Source organism: Trematomus bernacchii, unplaced genomic scaffold (assembly GCF_902827165.1).
Source record: "Trematomus bernacchii unplaced genomic scaffold, fTreBer1.1, whole genome shotgun sequence".
NCBI classification, from domain to species: Eukaryota; Metazoa; Chordata; class Actinopteri; order Perciformes; family Nototheniidae; genus Trematomus; species Trematomus bernacchii.
The window spans coordinates 14,964,688-14,988,686 of record NW_022987564.1 but is presented as its reverse complement, the minus strand read 5'-3'; the positions used below and the strand labels follow the sequence as shown (position 1 = coordinate 14,988,686).

General features: G+C 40.9%; 1 protein-coding gene across 2 annotated transcripts in view; it reads right to left on the bottom strand.

Annotated features, from left to right (window-relative positions):
• Positions 1-23,999, bottom strand: part of kiaa0319l (KIAA0319 like) — a 30,457-nt gene that overhangs the window by 2,246 nt on the left and 4,212 nt on the right. Inside the window, exons 2-25 of one of the 2 annotated variants that reach the window (XM_034124442.1) lie at positions 20,644-20,808; positions 18,111-18,217; positions 15,404-15,672; positions 14,998-15,078; positions 14,521-14,746; positions 12,825-12,923; positions 11,764-11,861; positions 11,520-11,607; positions 10,638-10,730; positions 10,365-10,497; positions 9,799-9,904; positions 9,551-9,673; positions 9,333-9,456; positions 8,024-8,156; positions 7,675-7,823; positions 7,215-7,217; positions 6,260-6,411; positions 6,025-6,163; positions 3,944-4,103; positions 3,288-3,430; positions 1,412-1,534; positions 1,165-1,255; positions 966-1,057; positions 109-266 (exon numbers count right to left, since the gene is read on the bottom strand). In XM_034124442.1, coding sequence (XP_033980333.1) covers positions 109-266; positions 966-1,057; positions 1,165-1,255; positions 1,412-1,534; positions 3,288-3,430; positions 3,944-4,103; positions 6,025-6,163; positions 6,260-6,411; positions 7,215-7,217; positions 7,675-7,823; positions 8,024-8,156; positions 9,333-9,456; positions 9,551-9,673; positions 9,799-9,904; positions 10,365-10,497; positions 10,638-10,730; positions 11,520-11,607; positions 11,764-11,861; positions 12,825-12,923; positions 14,521-14,746; positions 14,998-15,078; positions 15,404-15,672; positions 18,111-18,204 — 2,877 coding nt within the window. In that variant the 5' untranslated portion in view covers positions 18,205-18,217; positions 20,644-20,808. The remainder of the gene's footprint in view (positions 1-108; positions 267-965; positions 1,058-1,164; positions 1,256-1,411; positions 1,535-3,287; positions 3,431-3,943; positions 4,104-6,024; positions 6,164-6,259; positions 6,412-7,214; positions 7,218-7,674; positions 7,824-8,023; positions 8,157-9,332; positions 9,457-9,550; positions 9,674-9,798; positions 9,905-10,364; positions 10,498-10,637; positions 10,731-11,519; positions 11,608-11,763; positions 11,862-12,824; positions 12,924-14,520; positions 14,747-14,997; positions 15,079-15,403; positions 15,673-18,110; positions 18,218-20,643; positions 20,809-23,999) is intronic. The other variant, XM_034124443.1, reaches the window with a different exon arrangement.

Below are 23,999 nucleotides of genomic sequence, written 5' to 3'. Positions count from 1 at the left end.
GGGAGTGTCAGCTGGAGGAGGTGTTTGTGTGTTTGTGTGTGTGAGGCCAGCAGCGAGCCCCCTCCTCTCTTGCTATAGCCGCTCATCCCTTTGCTTTTTGCCCCTTACCGGCCCCTGTCCGTTCCTCAGGGAGCCGTTCTGGGGCCTCAGGAGATGCCCGCGCTCCTGCTCCGTCCACGGCCCGCCCTGCCCTTCATCACTGTCCAGGTCAGAGTCTGAGTGCATGAGGGCGGAGGAGGTGGGAGCGGGCGCCGGCTTCATGCGGGCTGGTGGGAGGCAGAGGTGGACAGAAATAAATAGGATGTTAAAATGATGCGTTGTCAAAACATGAACTAAGCAAATAATTGTGTTCTTGATTAAACAGGTAGTTTCATAGATATCAAAATATTTGATCTAATGCACAATCCAAGAAGAAAAAAACTGATATTGAGAACAAATCCAATACATTTCAAATGTTTACATTAGAGTGGTTAATGAGTGTAACCTCACCCCCAGGTCTCAGCCTTAGAGGCAGTAATTACTCAGTTAGGGTTCTGTTTAGAAGGCAATAGAGTTCATTTTATTATACATTTCATGACATAGCTAAGTCCTATCCCTATCCGGTCAACTGTATGTAAGCATTTGCTTTGCATAGTTCAGGGCTGATCTAAAACAGAAGATGGCATGATGAGCATTGATGAGTTTCATCATAGAAAAGTCATATCATTTTGTTTACAGTTCAAACAACTTGTTTACCTTCGCAGTACCCTATTCAAAATGCAAGTATAATATTTAATTTTTTAATAGAAATGCAGCCTAAACATCCATAAAACTAAAAGTTAAATTACTGGCAGTGTGAGCATTAGATTGTGCGTGTTAACAATTGTTTTAGACTTTACCTGGGATTTGCAGGTAAAAACATGAAACAGTGGAAAAGACACTTCACTTCAGTAGAGGTGGTGATGGTGAAAATGTGTATATCTTACCGGCTCTAGGTGGATGTAGCTCCAGACTGTCTTGCTCATCAGCTTCTAGCATTTTATATTTGCTTTTGCTTCTGCGGACTTTGCTTTTACGCCTTTGAGGAGAAGAACAAACAGCAACGACAGTTTAACAGAGATGATGCATCTGCAGTACTGTGTTAGTAATCGTATAAATAATTTATATTTTAGAAATTGTGCTCACCTGTTGCAGCAACACACCATTCCCCAGATAGTTGTTGCTATAGCAACCACAATCATAAATGACGCTATCGTCACATAGAGTACGCTCCACTCTGAAAACAAAAAATGTTTAGTGAAGACACAACAATAAAGTATGATATTTCTATGTAATGAACATCAATATTCAAGTAGAGTATAGCCAAATGAGCTTCTGCCATATTAAATCTTACGCACTTAAATATTCTATTAAGATTTTTAACTCATCTCACCACAATTGCTCTCTGCATCTCCGAGCTGAGCTCTGACGAAGTTCTCCATCCAGAAAGGCTGGCAGACACAGCTCCGTGTGTACGAGTCACACTCGCCGTGACTCGAGCAGTTCAGCTGGCAGACTGAGGACAGAGAGAGAAAGAGTGTATGTTCAATGAGAGACTAGAGCTTTAATATCCCATAGTGGTAAATAAACCAAACAGATAACCAAGGAACAACAACATAGCATGTAAATATCAAAGAGCATAAACAATAACTAGTTGCTTTTAGTAAGATAACGTACAACTTTCAGTCAAGATGGAAACAAAATGAACATGTAGAGACAAGTCAATAATCTGGGAGATTTGACCTCTGAGTCCTATGTAGGGATGGGTACCGAGCCCCGGTATTAAACGGGCTGAATTATTAAAGACCGTGGTACCGTTAAGCTCCGACGTTATCGGTCTTTTTATCGGTACTGGAGACATCTAAAAAATATGTCATGTGTATTATTGCTACACAAACATTATATTGCAGTTTTAGTGTCGCCAACTCCGTTTCTAATACGCAAAAAGACTGCAAAATGCGTCATTTTTTGTATTTTCGATCTCTCCAATCCAGACGAGAGATCTCTCTCCCCCGCCTGTGTGCGAGGGGGCGGGGCAGTTTACACACACGCAGCTGCTACATGCAGCAACACACACACACGGAGGAGATGGCGGAGAGAACGCGCTCCGAGGTGTGGTTAAACTTTACCCGTCTCGCTCGTTGCCTAAAGTGCAATAAGAGTTTAGCATGTCAGGGCGGTAACACGAGCAATTTGTCTAAACATCTTGCAAAAGTGCACCACGTTCAGACGGAGAAATGCACCGGGTTCGACTGTCTCTCTAGTAGCTCTGTAGCCCCATCCACGAGTAACGTTTCCACGTCAGGTATATTATGTATGCTAGCAGCAACACACGGAGCTAACTCAATGATTCAAACATGGGTTGATGATTAGAGGGAACTGAGTTATTTAGTTTGTTAAAGTTTCAGCCATTCTGTTCACAGTTCTGTCATCAGATTATTTAATATGATTTGTTAAAACGTTGTTGTTTCTGTTGATGTGAAATATTATGTATTTTATTTAAATAAAAAGCAATGTTAGTTTTGTTCACAATTTGTTAATTTTCATTTAATTGTTTATTTGAATAGGGACAATGCACATTAATGAACACTTTAGACAAATAATGCTTCAAGTGTAAATATGCCGGATTTTAGCTTTGAGCTAATTTCCATCCGTAGTCCCTGACATACAACATATAGTTAGTTTACCTCATTTTTCTCTCCAAAAGAACCGATAAGAGTACCGTTAAAAGACCGGACCGATAAGCGGTATCGATAAAAGTAGTAGTACCGTTAAAACCTTAACGATACCCATCCCTAGTCCTATGTATTATCGTCATTATCTGAAAAGTATCTGAGCTGAGGAAACAGGGGTCAAAGGTCAAAGCAGCCTGGTCCTATGACCGGCCTATGGTGTCTCAAGAGAAAGACCATGAAGCAAAGAAATCATGCGACAAAGTGTTCAAATACATTTTGAAAGGACGCATTGTAGATGATTCTATCTGCAAATCCTGTGTAAAACTGCTTGTCAACTAATATTGTTGTTGTTTGTTGTTGTTTTAGGAACCTGTGACCGAGGTTTTTCCATTGCAAAACTAGACTCTAGCTGTGTGAATGACATTCAAACCTTTGAACCTTTTAATATACTGTATATTATTTCATAGCTTAGCCTTAAATGAATATCCAGCAAAAGTACCACCTAGCTCTGCTTCAGATGAACAATATCTGTCTCTTTACTCCATGGCCTTTGTTGTGTGGATCTATTACAAACTATATTTCTTGGGTACTCACTAACTGTATCCACTCGTCGGGCCTTGTAGATGAGAAAGTCATTTTTCTGTTTGCGCAGTTTGTTGCGCAGGCTGAATGCAACGCTGTGGCCGGACAGAGGAGGGCGCCCTGGACCGCCCGACACCAGGAAGACCAAACGAGTGCTGAGGAGGCAGGAAGAGGAAGAAATCAAATCTTAGTTATAAAGTAATGACCTCTAATCGAGCTAAACCAAGACAATCTCAATCCAGCCTTTTTCATGGTTATGTCTTTTGAAAATGTTGTGAACTTATACTGAAAATTATATTCAGACATACAACAGATGTCAGAAAATAAAGGCTTTTCAGACCAGATATAAAACTTAAAAAGACTCTTTTTGAATGTTTACTACCAGGACTCCATTTGCCCTTGTGTATAAGTGACTAATGTAGACAAACATTTAAGGAATTGGTCTAGTATTAAAGGGACAAAGCTTAAACCAGCAGTCGTTTAACCGGTTGCAAAGTACAGTAACCTTCTGTTCCAATGGAATCCTGCTTACATTTCTTGCAGCCAAATTGCTGAGATTGTTGTTATGAGTGCCTGAAACCATTATGGAGAGGATCGTACATGGAAAAACATGGTCCAGGTTATACCCTTTTCCCTTAAGTTAGCCTTAATGGTGCAGTAGGACTCACCTGTGCTCATTAAACGCACTGATGTCTCGCACAGTGATGTCACTGTCGAGCACGCCCAGTAAAACTCCGACCTGGCGCAGCAGCATGTCGCGCTGACGGTGGGAGACCTGCGACACAGAGACCTCCAGCACCAGCTCCACCAGGTCCCGCTCCCAAACGTCTGGTGAGAGAAACACAAGGTGAGAATACAGACTTTAACACAGTAGAAATACAGACAGGGGGGAAGATGATGCAGAGGACTGTAGTGGGAGAGAAAAGGGGAAAAAGGAGACAAACATGGGACTGATTGAAGGAACCATCTGACACTTTGCAATCTGGGAAACAGGCCAGAGCACAGAGAGAGGGATTAGTATCTGTGTGTGTCTGTGCTCCATATGCTGCACACTGACCTGCTCCACCTGCTGCTGTTAGTTGTTGAGTGTCCTATTGTAAAACAACGAAATGCAAATACATCCCAACAGGAATTTTGTGATAAAATACTGCAATTTAACTTTATAGGTCCCCTATTATACTGTTTTTCATCAATATATTATAGGTCTCAGATATATACAAAACATGTCTCTGAAGTGTTTGGCTCAAAATACCAAACAGATCATTGTAGCATATGTTGAGGTCTCCATATTAGGTTGAATACTTAAAACGAAAGTTAATTATAATCAAATATACTCAAATATATTCTTGTATAACCCAAAATGAAAATGCATTATATTTTATGTTTTTCTATAATCACAGTATATTCAAAACACAAGGGGTTGGTTAAGTTGAGTTTAGAATCCTGTTAAAGTTTATGGGTGTGACTGATAAGAGAGGGGAGACAGTTTCTTCCCTTAAGCCTCTTACATACCAAACTGAAACCAAAGAACACCAAAGAACACGTCCCGACGGAACGTCGCCTCACGTCTCCTGTGTCTTGGCCATGTTTTGCACTGGAACACACCGCAAAGACTTCAGCCGACGGCCAAGTTGCACGTACGAACTGCGCATTACCGCTTACCAGCAGGCGGCGGTAGTGTGTATTAGTCATTCAAAAGAGGCAACAACCGGAAGACAGACTGCGTGATACACCGAGAGAAGAGGAACAGACTGCGTGATATAAACAAACAACAAATAGCGTGTGCGTTCCATTTAGTGAAAATGGAACGCACACGCTATTTGTTGTTATTTGTTGCTATTTGTTGTTATTTGTTGCTACAGCGAGAAGCTCATGGGGCTTTCCCGAACCTGTGTCGAGAGCTGGAGTTAAATGAAATCTCAGATTTGCCTTCTTAATAGTTTGTTTAGGTCCCTCACTTCTGTTTCGCTTCTCATGCACTGATTCGCTAAGCTGAACAGCCAATAAGAGTGATTTATTTGACGCAGCCGAAAAGACACGACAGTGCAGTACACACCAAACTGAGTAGGGCTACACGACGCTCATCGGCGGTCCGACATCTATCGACGCCGAAAATCGGCTTGGTGTGTAACAGCTTTTACAGCGGTGCACATGAGGGGGGCTCCTGACTTGTTGGAGAAATACTAAGGCCCCAAAAATGTGTTTATGCCATAGCCATAGAATAGGTCTGGACATGTCCCGTCCTGCACATCAGAGGCCATGCCCAGTTTCAACAAATATGGGTATGGAGGAGGTGTCTTTAGGTTTTTCAGCCCTGTTTCAAAAGTGCTGATTCTCTGTCTGTTACTTTAGATGAAAATAAGGAGCCCCTCCCCACGCCCCTCTGAGAGATATTTGGTTAAAAAGAACACAATGGTGCTCTAGGAGGAGATTCAGGTGATATGGTGGGGGGGTTACCTTGGTTGGTTATTAGCTAATGGTTACACAAGCCAATGACATCATAAAGTGGCCAAAATCTGATCAGCTCATTTTTATATAAATGGATCAGGACAAAAAGAGAGAGAATCTTTTTTCCTGAAACTTTCAGAATCTCTTTACACAGAGGGAACACATGTTTATGTATACAAGACATGAAAAAGTGGATTTTGCATAATAGGTGACCTTTAAAGGAAACCACATTTTAGCCTTCGAAGACAAAATATATAGAAAAAATAACAAAACAACAGGATTTTGAGTCCTTTCACTTTACCTGGTTTAACCACCAGTGTGCCACTGTCAGCACTGGTCTGCCCCTTACTGTCAGTCACAGTCAGGGTGAATCTGTACTTCCCCTCCACCAGGTTCCCCAGAAACAGCAGTGGCTGGTGGTTAGAGTTGTTCAGTACATCCTATTGGAACACAACACAAAGAGGTGTTAACATGTTTCCCTTTGAATGTTTTTTTCTTGTAAAGTGGATTATTTGCAGTTTTGCGAACTACATTACCCCAGCTGCAGGGCTGCTATCGTCTCTGGTCCACAGGTAGCTGACTCCACCCTTGTCGTCAGTGGAGTGGGATCCATCCAGAGAGGCGGTCCTGGCAGGCAGAGCGATGGTCGGACTCGACACAACGTGAGCCACTGGAGGCTGGTCCAGTTCTGGAGGAAAATACACATGATCATTCACTGAGGTGGCTGCAATTCACAGAGAGTTGGGTTAGTTGTTAGAGAATTAACTCTGCCACCACACATATCAGTTGCAATTATCAAAGTAGAAAATGCTAGCACACCAAAACAGCAGGCGTCGCACATGTCTTAGCATCTTCAAGTTTAATACTTTGGTAATTTGTTTGGATGTGAGCTGCACAACCAACACTAGTTGCTGCCAACGCCACCACAGTTCAAGATAAGACGTGTGTGTGTATGAGCATGTGTGTGTGTGTGTGTGTGTGTGTGTGTGTGTGTGTGTGTGTGTGTGTGTGTGTGTGGGTCCCAACATGTTCAGTAAACAGTGCTTGATATTTATTTTTGACAATTAAGAAGGAAAAACCCCGTTTTGAAAAATACTTGTACATATTGACAAGGAGAGACTTTGACCCAAGGGAAACTAAGACATTCTTATTCCCATAGCTTTTCAACCTTTACTTATTTTATAATATTATAATACTTTGTGGAATATTTGTATATTCATCCTATGTAGTTTAGTACAGAATATTGAACGATGTATATTGTGTGTGTGTACAGGAAATGCTTATGTGCATATACTGTGTTTGTAACTATGTATGTGTAATGCGTTTACTTATCAGATATACAGTATTTCTGAAAATGTTTGTTGTGGATTTTATAAAGGAAATAGCTAAAAGAGTTAAAAAATTAACAAACCAATTAAACAATAATGAGTTAGTATGCTCGGGCATGTATTCTTAACTCATCTTAGTCATGGTAATTCCAAAAGTAATCACCTTCTAGTGAGAAATAAAAACATTTGAAGTTAGAACAGAGCTATCGTCTTTTATAAAGAGTCAAAAGGATTGAACAGAATCCATCACTTCCAGCTTCACAACAGAACGTCTGCTACAGATATCGGACACACAGAAACACAAATAATGTATACAGAGAGACAGGACAGCAGGTATACACATTTCTCTCCAGAGAAGAGAAACCACAGGGTCAGCAACTGTAAGGTCAAAACAACAACAAGAATATGACTGATTTAGAATGTGTGATAAATTCCAATGACAATCTTAAACAAAAATGACCAGACCAAAACGACCTCTGCTTCAAAACAAACACAGAATGACACTTAAAATACATTTAACAGCGGATAATTCATCTATAATCATCACCTGTCTGACTCCAACTTTAGTTATCTTATTTGCTTATGAGAGATGGAATAGTCTGCACACACTAATATCTACTAACCTTCTCTGACGATCACCGTGACGATGTCGCTGCTCTGCAGGTTCCTGTCATCCGTCACGGTCAGGGTGAACTCATACGTGCCCACCCCGAGACCTGTCACCGTGGCAACAGCACTGTCTGCATTTTCGATCTTCACACCATCAGGACCCCTGGAGAATGGACAGAAACAGAAAGAGGGTCAAAGGAAACATCCTGATACTGAACAATACAACAATTCTTGAACATTTGAATTAAACTGTATACGCAATGAAGCTTTTATCCGCTTGTGTTTCAATTATTAAATCAACTAGTTGTCTGCAGACAATATAAACAGCCTCCAGACATGAGGATGTGTCTGTGTTTGACTCACTTGGTTTGTTTCCAGTGGAAGGTGGCTATCTTCTGGTCGTCTCTGCTCTTACCGCCATCCAGCGTGGTTCGATCCACCGGCAGCGTCAGCTCTTTCTCCGGTCCTGCATCTGCTACTGGAGGCTTGTTGTTTTCTGGAGGATTGAGAGTGAGAGGAAACTAAAAATACATCTCCTTTGTAGAACCAGCAAGAAAGAGACACAGGAGTAAGTGGGATGATGGCTGTTGAAAGTGTGTGGCTGTCGTCTGAGCATAGAAGAAAGCCATGTGAAGCATTTCTCCCACAACAAAATCAACATCCTATCATCATCAACATCAACAACTATCATTAAATGTAATCAATACTGTTGCATTGAAATCCTTTTAAAACTATGTAATTCTGCATATAAGGAATGCTCTCTCTTTTTTTTTTAAAGATTATGTTTGCCTTTATTATAGTAAAGCTGAAGATAGACCTGACAAATTAATAGTTTGACAGCTGGACCAATTCTTGTTAGGAAAATTAAGTGAATGTGCTTTATTCAAAAAAATGAATGAGAGTGAGAAGAGGACACCAACCAAGCGTAAAAAACAGTACCAACCGATAAACCCCGCCCACTATGATACAGAAAGGACGACCCGATGCATAAGGTTTAAAGTGCATTATCAAAGAAGAGCAGTTCTTTTCTGAAATACCACACTCTGACTAACACACTGCCGTTTCTTTCAGATAGTATGCCTCACATGGTTGACCTTGACTGACCTTGCAGATGGATGTGTGCTCACATAAAAGCTTCTGCTCAAACTCTACAGAGCGTCTTGCAAGTTTGTGTTTGCAGTCTACAGTTCACACCGGGTGCTTATCAGGTTGAACGTACACATGCAGGTTAAGCAAACAGATCGTTTAAACAGCAGCTTAGGTACTGACAAGAGCTTCGCACATTATCTAGGCCGAGTATAAACACAGCTACATTATATACTGGTGCTCGGTATGCACCTCACACTTCAGGTGTATGTTTTATATAAACTGTGGAAAAATGTGAGGGCAAACAAAGGTAACACAGGGCATATTGAGTAAAGATGTGGTGGATTTTAAATGTCGAAGTAATAGTTTAATTGTAGTTTAAGTGGTGCTTAAGTGATAAGAGAGGCTTAATAACCCAAGGCTATCAAAACATGTAAGACATTAGTGACAGTTGTAATGAAATGTATTTAATCAATGCCTTCAGCAGCTTGTTAACAAAGTATTCCTCCAAACTTTTTAGTGCAGACACTATTCAAAAGAGCTAAGTTGTTATAATCAAGAGTTTTTTTTCTACTACGACGTGTACCTGGCTGCACAATGACGGTGACCTGGGCAGTTTCCTGCTGTCCAGTGGAGTCGGTCACAGTCAGCTGGAAGGTGTAGTCTCCCTCCTGCATAGCAGACAGCTGCAAGATGGGTGTCCGCACACCCTAAATAAACATGATAGCTCACTGTTAGCCATAACTCTCTTATCCAGTGAAACATTTGAAAAATAAGGATATGCACAGTCCCTGAGTATCTCACCTGCATCTCCACAACTTTGTCTTTGCTCTCAGGGCTGAGGGACCACTCGTAGGACAGTGAGTCGTGGTCGTCCGTGCTCTCGTTACCGTACAGGGTGATGGAGTTGCGTGGCAATTGGACTACCTGGATTTAGTAAGAGGAAAGACAAGCATTTTGCATGTTAAGTCAACCTAGTTCACATTCATAGATGGTGCTTAAGTGCATTAAAGAACTGAATCATATGATAGATGACAGAAAATAATTCCGACCTGGTTAGGTCCGGCGTTGGCCACAGGCGGGTAATCCTTGGCTTTGTTGACCAAGAGGGTGGACGGTGTCCAGTTCTTGGCTCCGTCTGAGTCTGTCACAGTCAAACTGAGAAGGGACATTTATTAGGGTAGAACATACAAACTGCACTGCACCAATCAAAGCAATTCAACCTCTGACTTAAATAAAAGCTAGCTAAAAAATGTGAGATGCCCCGATCGATTTGACAGCAGGTTTACAGTGTTTGATCAGTCTAATTTATCTCACACAGTATATCAATTTAGGTTGCACACACCGTGGCACAGACTGTAACGTCACAGTTGCACACACCCACACACCATGTCGCAGGAAGTTCGTATTTCAACTTCGTATTTGAATTTCGTATTTGAACTTACAATAGATTTGAAATCTTCTATTAGCATTTCTAATATTATACTGATGATGATAGCCATATAAATAGAGAAAGGAGGCGCAGTTCCAAAAAAAACCTGACTCTTTGTTAATGCTTGAGTAAGAAGCTTGCAATGTATTTATCTAAAAATACAATTGAAACAAAGAGCATCTGTACTTGAATGTGTAGTTCCCGGGCACCAGGCCAGTGAGGGTGAGGACGGGTGTGTCAGCAATGGCCTTCTCCTCCCTCAGGGGCCCTTTAACCTCTTCCCAGTGCCACGCCACCACCTTGTCATCATCGGTGCTCTCTGAGAGGAAGAGGGGGGGACATAGAGGAGGAAGAAGGGCACAGAATGGGACAGTTTAATGCGTTTTATATCATGAAAGGAAAAGGTAACATATTTTAGATGCAAGGTCTCTCTCTCCCTGTGCGTCATGGGACACTCACGGCTGCCGTCTATAACCGTAGAGCTGGTTGGCAAGGAGATCTCCTGGAACTTTGGGGAAACTACGGCAACAGGGCGCTTGTTTACCCGTGGCTCTGTCAGGTGGAAAGAAAGAAATTAACACGTTTAATGGAGCTGTGCGTCAGTCATGCCATTCTGAACACCTGCTGCAGCGGGAGAGACACAGCATGTAACTGCTGAGGCTAACTAGCATTAGCATGTGGACTATTAGACAAAGATATCAAGCTGCATACTTCCATTACAGAAAGGACAGTACAGATGACTACACACAGGGAGTCAGTGAAATTAGATAACAATTACATTTAAATGGTTGTCTCTTAAAAGTTTTCTTTAATAGCTTTTAAGTAACACTTTCAAATATAAGAAGAAACTGACATAATCAATATAAAAGACTAATTACACAGAGCAATAACAACAACAAAAACTTGATAATTTCTGAGGCTGTAGGTTGCCCTTAACTGTTTTTCATTGAATGTTACTCCTGTGTATTTGCATTTCCATGTTAGACATAAATTATTGGGAATATTTAGGCTCATTAATCACATATTTGTCTCAATCTGTACAGAATTAAATATAGATAGATTGTACATACTGATATAGAAAGAATATAAGGGACAATATGGTGGGACATTGAGCAACATCAATATGCCCAAAAACAGACAACCTCTTCTCCATCATACTATTGCCATGTGTGTACCAGCATCAGCCTTAAACACTAACATGTGTGCGCTACTGTGTATAGAATTTACATCAAATCATGTCGAGTTTTTATTTATTTATGCAGCTACCTTGGTTTATATTGAAAGGTGGCACATAAATCTATCCTACTAAGATGACAAAATATGACGATTTTTCGACCTCACCTGGTTTGACTGTGACATTGACGTAACCTTCGCCATGAGCCCCCTCCCCGTCCACCATCACCTCGAACTCATACAGACCCACAGTGAGCTGAGAGAAAGAGAAAGAGTCAAGCATACAGAAAGAGGAACTTTGATTGTTCTTCTGTGTCCTCCACACACACCACTGATTCTTCTGTTTACACATTCAACAGAGCTGCATTTGTTATTTTTAGCAGTACATGATTTTGAAATCTGTGATCTTTACCTTGCTGAGCTTGAGAGTCTTGCTTTGCTTCCCTTCCATCTCCCCGCTGTAATCTTTGGGATGAGTGATCAGGCGCCAATCAAATGCATAGGTTGTCTCTGCGAAGAAAGGGCAACATTTAACAAAACTGCTGATGCATTTAATTACAAATCTATCAGATAACAGATAACAAAATCTGCCGTATGGAAATTATCCTTGAGAAAAGATCAAGGGATTAACAAAATGAGGACGTGCATAGCTCTTCGTGACTGCATAATCTTTTTTTTCAGTCTGGAAGAAATGATCTTGCAGGTGTTTAGTGTGACGTACAGTTTGCTGACGGAGATTCAGGAATACAACCGTCAAGCAGGTTGTGATTCATTCCTGCATTACTGAACACCAAAAACACCAAAACATGATGAATGACATTCAGTCTGCAATAAATCTAATTAATTTAACAGAGATTTTCAGACAGAAACAGTATTTCCTTTATACTTACACTAAAAAAGCATTAAACGGGCCCTATTCTGCTCATTTTCAGGTTTACATGTATATGTTGTGCCTCTACTGTGACATGTCTCCATGCTTTAATGTTCAAAAAGCTCTTTATTTTTCTCACACTGCCTGTCAAGCAGCACCTCTTTTCACCCTCTGTCTGAAACCAGAGCCCAGTCTGCTCTGATTGGTTAGCTGGCCAGCTCAGTTATGATTGGTCAACCGCTTAGAGATGTTACGCCCCTTAGCCTTTCACGTACAATGTGTTGGAGGGCTAGCCAATTGAAACGCAAGTGATAAATAGTGATGTCACTATGCCACGGAAGTAAACAAACGATTAGTGTGTGGGAGAGAAACTCCCTCTGGAGGGAACTTTGGGATTTTAGTCTTTGCAGACCATTTAAAATGCACAGAAAACCTATATAACACAATAGAGGAAAGAGAAAAATCCATACGTAATACAATTATTTTACATATTAATGACAATTCTGCACAAACAATCTGAAATGACATGATTTAAAAACATTATGTAACTAGTTTCCAGGTGATAAACTTCAGTAATATTTCTAGTATATCCATGGTTTTACCTGATTTGGGTGGTGGGACCACGAAGGCGTTAAGCTCGATGTCACTGCGTGGTAACGTGACCTCCACACTCTCTCCTGCTGACACCACCAGCTCCCTCACTGCGGGGAGGGACAACAGGACAAAACAAACAGAGATGAAGCCAAAAGTACAGCATGGTGCGAGTGGCAGTGTTCATTCAACAGGAGAAGAATACATAAAAGCATCTTGGGTCTAGTTACACATGAAACACAAATGAAATGATTCCAAAAGATTGTAACCAACTGAAAGCTATTAAAGAATTGGCGAAGAGGCTGCCAGTGTTTCGGCACCATGGAGCAGTTCGGTGCCTTGCTCAAGGACACCTCGGCAGTGGCCAGGAGGCGAACTGGCACCAGCTAAATACTCTGTATTTTTGGTCGGATCGGAATTTGTACCGGTGACACTTAGATGACCAAGCAAAGTCCCTACAGACTGAGAATGAAGCCTATTAAATACCCTATGCTACATTTCTACTGTTAGAAAAGACAAATAAAAGAAAACTGAGTGAATTCACCAACAAAACTGTACACTAGTGATTTACTGTTGCAACACCATAAAGTTGGGGGACTGGTGAAATGGAAATTGAAAATATAAATCCGAGTTATTGTATTCTACGAAACATTAAGAGTGCTTCAGGAGTTTCGCTTTCTCCAATGTCTCCAAAAGAAATGCCGTTCAGTTGCGTTTACAGCTAAATGTGATACAGTCCATCAGCGTATCCAAACGTGTCCGATTCACTTTCACTGTTCATCAGATCTCATTAAGTGATGAAATATCTTGATTTATAGTTTGTAGTTTGGATACAGCTACAGAAAGGATCCTATATTGTACAATTCACAGAGGAAGTACGCAATAGTTTGTATTCATTAGAACGGTATGTCACTTATTTCACAAGCCAATTCATAACACATGATTTCTATTAAAACGTTTTCTAGTCTCAAGGCCCAAACAAATGACATAAAACATTTAATAAAAACACTTTTTGCATGGTCAGATGGATTTTCTCTACACTTGAGAAGCTCCCCTCAGAGCTGAAGACTGGTATTCTCCTCGTGATGTGTAAAATGTGTTTCAAACTGTGAATGTGAGGCGTCCCTTTCAATGTCACGGCCTATTCAAGTCTAAGCTCCTCCTAAAAAGCAGTTGACCTTCATATGACTTGGGTGTTTTTGTTTAAACCAACTCCTCCTGTTACTGTTTGCTTTCTTATTGGTATTAGTCATTAAAAGAGCTACAAATATTTGTGAAAGAATATCTGTTCAAATGGTGTTATTGTCTTTTAGGGAGGAGAGCCTGATCATACGAGTTATTCCTGTTTGTAGAAGCCCAGCTTGTCTCAGCACATTCCTGTTGCTTGGACTCATTTGGCTGTCGCACGTGTTGCTTTCATCTGGAAATATAACGCCTGAGCAGTCTGCCATAAAATGTGTGGGTAGTGTACGCCTTTATTTTGTCAATCATCAGCTAAAGTGAAAACAAAGGCAGAAATATGCAAGCTTAACTGGACAAAGATGTGAGTCAAAAAAGAAACTTGTGTGAAATCTCGCTCCAGGGCTGCAAAACCACATTGCTGCTTCTACATTATTTAGTAGCTCATTATTAATCAAGACATATTACTGAACAAGCCTAAAATAGGTGATCGCTGACACTAACTGCTGCAGACAGCAGCGTTCTTACCGGCATGAGTTGGAGGTGTGATGGAGGCCTCTGCAGCTGTGTTTGGAGGCGTGATGACGGAACTGCCATTGGAAGACGCAGCAACATCTACGGTGTCCGTTGAGTTCTGCTGGGAAGGAGCCGGAGCATTGTCTGCACTCCCATTGGCTAACTGGCTATGGGTCTCCTGGGCGACGGTGCTGGGTTCTGTGGGAGTTGGGTGACCTGTTTCCTGTTTGGGACTTTCCTGTAGAAAGAGTCAAAGAGTATGGAAACCTTCAAGGATTATTTGTAAACGACCCTCTATGATGCAGCATGTGGGAAGGGTGATTGCATGATGGGAAGTATTAGAAATAAAAGTATGACAAACAAAATGGCAGACTTATTTCAGTGCTGTTACAAAGAGCATTAAAGCAATCTGCTTCCAAAAAAAACAAGATAAAGGATGCAAAGGATCAACAATTATATATAAAAATAACCAATATTATGTCAAGTTACCGTTTTGGTTTGGTCTCCTGTGTGTTTTCCTGCAGGCTCTGCGGTTAGAGCTCTTCTAAATCTTGCTCTGATGGTCGGGGTCTTAAAGTAAAGTTGCAAACAAGACATTTTATTTTTACAAACATATTTTATGAAATCCTATATATACAGAAACACTTAAAAATCTTCTGATAGCAATTCCAAATGCTCTCCCAAATTGAACATTCTGTGTATCAGCATCATTTTATTTATGATATTTAAAAAGAAAGTCAGTAGCTGGCTGTGACTTAATGAAGGTAACTGAAAGCAGATTTTATAACCACACTGACTGTGTTGACTTTACCCTAAGCTAAATGACAGAACCATCTTGGAAAATGATCAAATCAGTTCAAATATGTTCAGTAAGTCTAGAGATGTTGCTCCGTACCTTTGAGAGCAGCTGAAGGAGGCCGAGGGACTCCTGGTGGGGTTGGGGCAGGGTGTTGATGGGGCAGCCCCACTTCCTGGTGCAGCGGAGGAACACACACTGGCCCCCGAGGCTCCACACAGCGGTGCAGCTGGGGTTCAAGCAGCAGGCCTCCCAACAGGTGGCCCCGCCTCTCCCTTTGGCCAGAGAGTGCCATCCAAGGCCGATGGCGCTGCTCCAGTGCATCCCCAACACCCCGCCAGTCACCCGGCACAGATTTGCTGAAACACCTGGAGGGGGATAGAAGGAAGAGAAAACAATGATGTACTGCACTGACGTCCAATCCCTGTGAGAGATCAGTACTGTGGCAACATATTGGTAGTTGGTCATGATATAGTGCTGAAGGGATGACGTATTTTTTTAGGTAAGCTCACACATTAGAATGACTGTGGTTTTGAAAACAGAAAGTCGATAGGATTTTTCCATTGGGTTTCCGATCATTGCAATAAATATTAACAGCGGCAAAAAATGTAGCAAGATAACCTTCACAAATAAACACACATTTTATGATTTTAGAGCTTAAATGCAGCCGCCAGAAGTAAAGAGCTATAAACTAACCATGCTACGGTTGCAGGATTTCAATGACGACAGCACTACGCTTCTAACTGGTCATTTGAGTTTGTGGGCAGACCTCTGTAGCTTCCATTTCTTATTTGCGTGACGTGATCTAGCTTGTGGTCATGGCTGTGTCAAATTACTATTTTTCAAGAGCGCTAGTAAAATGCAGTAGGAAGATGACTGTTCGGCACGATGACGTTTAATGTCCCTGATAACCTTTGTAGTCTCAATAACCCACTTAAACAGTCACAAGTGGAGTATTTACTAATGTTTTTCAAGGCCCATAACAAAGCCTGAACGTCCCTAAAGCGTGTGTCAACAACAGACCCGATTTCAGGCATAAAAAAAAAAAAACTTTAAACATTTATTTGACTTTGGAATAGAGGACAGGGATTTGCAAAGATGCGGACTCATTAGTGTGTTTTACGACTCAATCCTGCAGCACACTATGAGGGTGAAATGGAGGACAACAGTTAAATGCTATAAGCTCATTTTCATGGCAAAGAAAGTCTCTAAAGTGTTTTGTGTAGCGTGTGGTTTGATCAAAAGGATCTGTCAAAGGATCCGCTACCAGGCAGCGCTTCCCAGGCTTTTCAAGATTTCCCTTGTTTATATCAATCAGGCCATTGTTGGGTACTCTGCCCCTTTGCCTTCGACAATGCCAAAAGTGAAACCCAGAGTGAGACTTTTCACAGATTAGGCTCAGACTGAACGTTTCTCAGAAGAGCAGACAAGCAGCCGCGATTTCAGCAGTCGGCCAAGTCAGTAGCGGAGAGAGGAAGTGAAGCTTTTCCCTGACAATACAAGACACCGATTAAAACCCAAAGCACAGTTTGCGGTACGCACCAAACTCCTCCCTCTGAGCCAGAACACATCAGAGTCACATCAGCAGTGCAGTGAGCTGGTACACCAAGCTGCCCTTTGTGCGTGTTACTCTTCCAGGGCATTGCCAAAAACTAATCTTAGTCAAGTATGAAATGAGCTCAATGAAATCCAGCTGTTCTCTAACATGCGCAAGTAATTGTGTAGACAGCTACAATGGAATACTAGAGACTGTTAAATACCACATACTGTGAAATACTACGGAATGTAAAATACTACAGACGGTAAAACAGGGTGAATTGAGATGTTATAACTGACAACTACTCAAATGAATGACCACCAAAACACAAAAGGTCAAACTAGCCATATATACATAAAGACAAATGAAAACTGCTGTGTCACTGTAAATTATGGAAACTGCGGTGACAATGAAAATGGTTTTATTTCTGTGTTGCAGTTCTGAAAGGTCGACACAGGGAAGCTGATCAAATCAAAACAAGTGTACTATCCCATAATGGAAATACTGGTTGTTTTCATTGTATTCATTTATTAACAGCCTAGTATTCTGCACTGCATTTGGAAATCTACTGTCAATAAATGTAGCTAAAGTCTTCTACAAGGCCGAGTGACCGGATAAATAAAGATATATATATGTTTATGTGAGCTTTTGTCAATATCCCCACATATGAACAAGGTATTTTATTATTACAATAAAAACTTATTTTCATGACGAGGCAATAACAAAAAGGTGAATCAAATTGCTGAATAATAAAATGTAATACCGGCATTTCTGAAACTAGTGTTTCTTAAACTCAAAGGAAAACCTGAAAAACATAGTTTATGAGACACTGCTGTACCCATAACTGTTGCTGCCATGGCAACAAGAAGGCTAAGGTTGACTTTATGGGATGTCAGTTTAACTGAAGTCTGGAAAAACACAGGTCTTGCCCCACACAGGAAACACACAGAAGCCTGAGTTTGTTTGTTGTTTAGTCACCCGCTCTTTGTCTGTCCCCCACCCCTCAACACATACATGCACAATGTCCACTCACAGAGGCACACACAGACACAGACACACAGTAGGGTTGCAAACAGTCCTGTGTCTCTCCGCCTCAGATTAGGAGGGCAGTAAACACCAACTCAGGATGTAAAACAATCAAAGTATCATAACAAGATTTCAAGAAGGATGCAGTCCCGCCCTGAGTAATCAAAGGCGTGTGAATCTACAGTGCAGATTAACAACTGTGGTTCAGTCAGTTGTGTTTAGGGTGACACTTGTTTGTCTTACCTGTGGGAGAAGACAAGACTAAGAAGTAGGTCAACGTCAGGAGGAGGAGGTGAGGTAAGCTCCAGGTGAGCAGCTTGTGGTGTGCATAGGACATGGCGACCAAGGACCTAGGAAAATGTGATAAAACCAAGTTAGCATTATTAATAATAATAATAATAATAATAATAATAATAATGAATTATATTTATATAGCGCTTTCCTCAAACTCAAAGACTCTTTACAGTATAAGGCAGGGTGGATAAACAAAGACAGTCAACAGGGATGGATTGATGGGGGGGGGGCTTAAGGGTAGACAGAGGTGAAGAGATGAGTTTTGAGGCGGGACTGACATTTTTCTTTTTTTTATATATATATATATATATATTTATAAAACGGACAAGCCAAATCAAGCAATCTGATTGGTTCTTAGCCGTGGTATACTGAGCGTATACCACGGGTAGAATTGTAAGTTACTTTTCACAACAACTCAGTATCCCTCCGCGTCTGAGATAAACAGTATACAGTTGGCCCGAAAAGCAAACTGCCTGCAGCAAACTGCCTGCAGTTTGCTTTTCGAACTGGAACAAGAAAGCAGCGGAGAAGTAACGGGCAGAAACCCTCCTTTTTACGCAGCGGTCCAGACATAGACATCAAACGGCAAAACATATTCAGTGTGCAGTTCCTTTGGCATTAGGGCAGGGATATCTAGATACTTTCCAAGGTTTGACATAATGAATTGTGCTACTTTTAAAGCAAGCAACGATGTTTTCAAATCTGTAATCAAAAAGGTCCGCAAAAACGCTATCGACCAATCAGATTGCTTGATTTGACTTGTCCGTTTATAAATATATTTACATTTCTTCCGTTACGAAACAAACTTACAAAGCATAACATGGACACATTTAAGATTAACTTCGACCTCCGGGGTGGTCTTACTATGGAGGAGTGGCTTGAGGAGGAGTGCCTATCTCCAGAACAAAAGCCCCCTGCTAAACGAAGACATGCAGAGCTACGTGAAGAGCAGGTAGACCAACTGGAAAAGTATCACCATTCAAAGCTTTCTGATGCGGGTCTTGAAACAAAGCAGAGAAATTATGACCGTTAGTGGCCACAGGTGCGAAAGCTCTCTCCAGAGCTACTGGAAGCCGAATCTCGGGGACCGGAGAAAGTGGAGCAATATTCTCGCCACGCCAAGCAACAGCCTAGAACAACCTCAGCCTATACAAGTAACCACGTAAGCCATGGTACTGATGCTGGACAGTTTTTCAGTGGGTGCACAATAAACGGCAACATACACATTAATGTAAATAAATAGCGAAATAATGGATCAACGCTCTCTGTCTAATATGTTCGCTAGCTGTTGTTAGTGTTGTTGCATAGCAACCACCTCGCACTATGTTTCGTGCAGAAGGCAACAGAGGGACTATTTTATTTTGAACATCATTATTTACTAATAAAAACTATTTAAATTAGAGTGTGTATTTTTCTTTCATATTGCCACACTTGGTAACCGTTTTATAAAAGCAATAGCTCACGACAGGCCGTGGTATATGCTCATTATATCACAGCTAAGGGGCGTGGTTCGGCCCGACGCGAAGCGGAGGGTCGACAACCCCCTTAGCTGTGATATAATGAGCATATACCACGGCCTGTCGTGAGCTATTGCTTAAATATATATATATATATATATATATATATATATATATATATATATATATATATATATATATATATATATATATATATATATATATATATATATATATATATATATATATATATATATATATATATATATATATATATATATTTGCATCTAACACTTTCATTGAGTGTTTAAAGGAAGCGTCAAATGGAATATTTTTACGATAACCCTAACCCTAAAAGAAAATACTTGAATGATTGAACATAACTCAATTTATACTGTAATAGTGATAGTTCATCAACTATCTTAAATGAATATAACTCAGTATGACTTGAGTTATTTAGTGTAATATTTTCCGAGCCAGAACAGATTGTGTGGTTAATGAAATGTTATATATCGAGCTGTTAAAATGCTGCCAGACCACATTGTTATTTTGGTGAGTGCCTCCCTTTGAGTGCAGCAAAGAGGTGGCTGGTTTTTGACTGCAGTGAAAATAGTGTCATTGAAAAGGTGAACGCCCACAAATATGGATTGAGGAGGATTATTTTGTTGAATAAAATCATGATTGAGTTTTGGATTAGCTAACAATTCAGTGGTTAGTGTGTTTTAATGTTAATTCTATCTTCATTTAACAGAAGTGGACAACCAAAATAACATGAAATAACAAAACATTAAATGGAATAGTTAAATACACTTTGGCTCTGATGCCAAGAGTTAAAGGAGAAAACACATTCATGTCTGTAATAATTTGAGAGGTAAACACTCAAGATATTGGAAGCATTCATTCACAAAACCGTAAGTGTCATACTGAGACTGAACAAGAAAAGATTTAGATTAGAAGGTTATTTCTAATTTCATCACATCTCTCATCCCCAATCAACATATGGCAGAAGAAGATATACTTAATACCTTTCTCCCGGCCAGGCGGAGGAAGAAGGAAGTGAGAGGGAGAGGAGTTAGGTGGGCAGCCAGGTGCTGTGGGGCGACGGGTGAAGACGGGTCAACGCCAGCACTCTGAGGAGATCCAACATGGCCGTCTCCGGGGCCTTCACCGGCTCAAAAGCTCAAACAACACTAGAGAGTGCAAGAAAAGAGAATAAAAAGGGGTTACAAGTGGATCATTTTATGTCATTGATGAACAAACCTGGACCACATAGGACTGAGCGTTCAATATTACCGTATACTGGCTCTTAGTGGAAATGAATCAATTTTTTCCATTATTATGTTGTCCAAATAAATGTTTCAATGCGAACTCAAACTCAAAAGTGAGTTATTGATGTCTTTGTTTTCCACATGACAAGTGGGACATTTTTTATACACAGTGCTTTAGCTCTTTAGAGAAGCACTCAAAATCATTTGAAAAGCTTATATAACATCAACTTTATAACAAAAGTTAATGCAAATTACATTCAATTCCTTTAACTGCAGAGAGCAAAAATAGGTATGTTTCTTCAAATCATTTTACTTTAAGTATAGTTGGAACGTAGCATTGAAAAGATGGTAATGACAAACACTATGTCATCAAAACACAGAGGAAGAAGGAAAACATAAATTATATAGTTTAGCGGTCTGTTGGAAACACACACTTCACTTCTGGCTTATATAAGACATTAGGATACCATCTACGTTTGTTATTATTTACAACAAAGAAAAACATTTCCTGATTGAGCCTAGCCGATAACAAATTCTGCTAAGATCCTGTTGGCTGTGACTCTTAAGAAAGTGAAACATGTTTCACATTCCTCCCGACTCATATGCTAATGATAACTTTGCATATAAGGTAAAAGGTGATTAGAGGTGACAAGTAAAAGTTACGATTTAAATAACATACTTCTACGACAGGTACGACAGGTACGACAGGTACCTTCTACGACAGGTACGACAGGTACCTTCTACGACAGGTACGACAGGTACCTTCTACGACAGGTACGACAGGTACCTTCTACGACAGGTACGACAGGTACCTTCTACGACAGGTACGACAGGTACCTGGTACGACAGGTACCTTCTACGACAGGTACCTTCTACGACAGGTACCTTCTACGACAGGTACCTTCTACGACAGGTACCTTCTACGACAGGTACGACAGATACCTTCTACGACAGGTACCTTCTACGACAGGTACGACAGGTACCTGGTACGACAGGTACCTTCTACGACAGGTACCTTCTACGACAGGTACCTTCTACGACAGGTACGACAGGTACCTTCTACGACAGGTACGACAGGTACCTGGTACGACAGGTACCTTCTACGACAGGTACCTTCTACGACAGGTACCTTCTACGACAGGTACCTTCTACGACAGGTACGACAGGTACCTTCTACGACAGGTACGACAGGTACCTTCTACGACAGGTACCTTCTACGACAGGTACGACAGGTACCTGGTACGACAGGTACCTTCTACGACAGGTACCTTCTACGACAGGTACCTTCTACGACAGGTACCTTCTACGACAGGTACGACGGGTACCTTCTACGACAGGTACCTTCTACGACAGGTACGACGGGTACCTTCTACGACAGGTACCTTCTACGACAGGTACGACGGGTACCTTCTACGACAGGTACAGGTACTTCTACGACAGTACCTCTGTCATAGCCGGAGGCATATCTCAAAACATTATACAACAACGTTTATTATGTCATCTGTCTGTCATTGGTTGTGGTCGTAGCATAACAACAAATTACCCAGCCTGTATGTTCATAACAGAAGGGAACATTTTAAGTGGTTAATAGCTGGGTATAAGGGACTGCATGCAAAAAATAAACATGTCTACCCCTCTTCTTAAAGTCTTGTCTAGAGATTTAAGAGCCGTCACAATCTAAAGTTACTTTATCCATTTTAACAACACTATAGTAAATATAACATGTTATGATAAAATCACAGGCCCTCCAGGCCCTTTGGGTAACATCCTAACACTTAATGTTCTTTCCTACAGGAAGTGTGATGAGGAAGTTTCTCATTTTAACGCAATTACTGAAGATAATACATTCATGCAGCAGAATAATTACCTTGCTGAATGAGTCACAAGAAAAAGGATCAAGATGCGGACTGTACAAAAAAGAATGAGCAATGAACAATAGGTTCCCAGCTTATAGGAATCTGTTGTCTTGAGATCCAAAAGTAAATTCTTTCAGGTAAACTAACACTCCAGGAAGGCACACTCATGATTTGATGAGGAATGCATGATGTAAAACAGATGTACTGCACGTTTCCCCCTCCAACATTTTCATTGCAAGTTCTGACAGCAGAATGGGGAAAAAAAAAAAAAAGAAAAGAAAAAAAAGGGGGGAGTGAACAGTACAAGTTCTGGGACACTGTGTTCAAGACGTATGCAAGCTTCTTCTACCACAACGTCCCACCAGGAGACTATTATGGAGCAATGTAGAAATGAAGCAAGCAGCTTTCACTGCTGTGCAGACAGTGTAGATGTTGGCTAAGCACTGTATATCCATATTGTTGAAAATAATATTACTTTTTCTCTGTTTGTCAGTATTTAAAAAGACATGCACATGGTGATACTCGGTCTGTAAATTCCCACTCTGTAGTTAATATTTCAAGATAGCAGATTACCTTGGTTAAGGCTGTTAAAACCGTTATATAAAAATGTTCAAAGGTTATCACTAGGCACAGATCACACACTCTCACAAACTGCTGACACAAACCTGTATGATCCATATGTCAATCTGCATTCCTGCGAATGGACGCTTGAGCCCCAGCACTCTCCTTCAGTGCTATAATCAACAGCTCAGTAAATCCCAAATCCACAAACGGTCATCAGTCCTCCAGCACTTGTTTTTCTTTCCCAGGTAAAAATAAATCACACACAAAAAAAATGTCTGGATTCAGTCACGTTTTCCTCCTCTTGCAATTTTTTTTAAACTACGCAGCAAGTGCCCCCAGGCTGGTAGAGACTAGAGTGAGTCCAGCAGGAGAAATGCTCAGGTGCACTCAGTCACCTGGGCTGATGACAGCTCAGCCATTATGGACCTTTCAATAGCCACTTTTCCCTTGAGATGCTTCTGGAAAACAATGATCTCTGTGACCAAAACACCGGAGATCAAGAAAGAAAAAATTCTCCCTCTATCTTTTTTTGTGGCTGTTTCTTCCTCCTCTTCCTCTCTCTCAGTTGCAGCAGTCAATAGCACACTTGTCAGCTCTGTATCAGCTTCTAGGCAGACAGGTTGGTGGAGCTTTCTCTGTAATGACACCAAGGCCCACACACAGTCTCTCTCTTCTGGCAGCTACAGTAAAGGA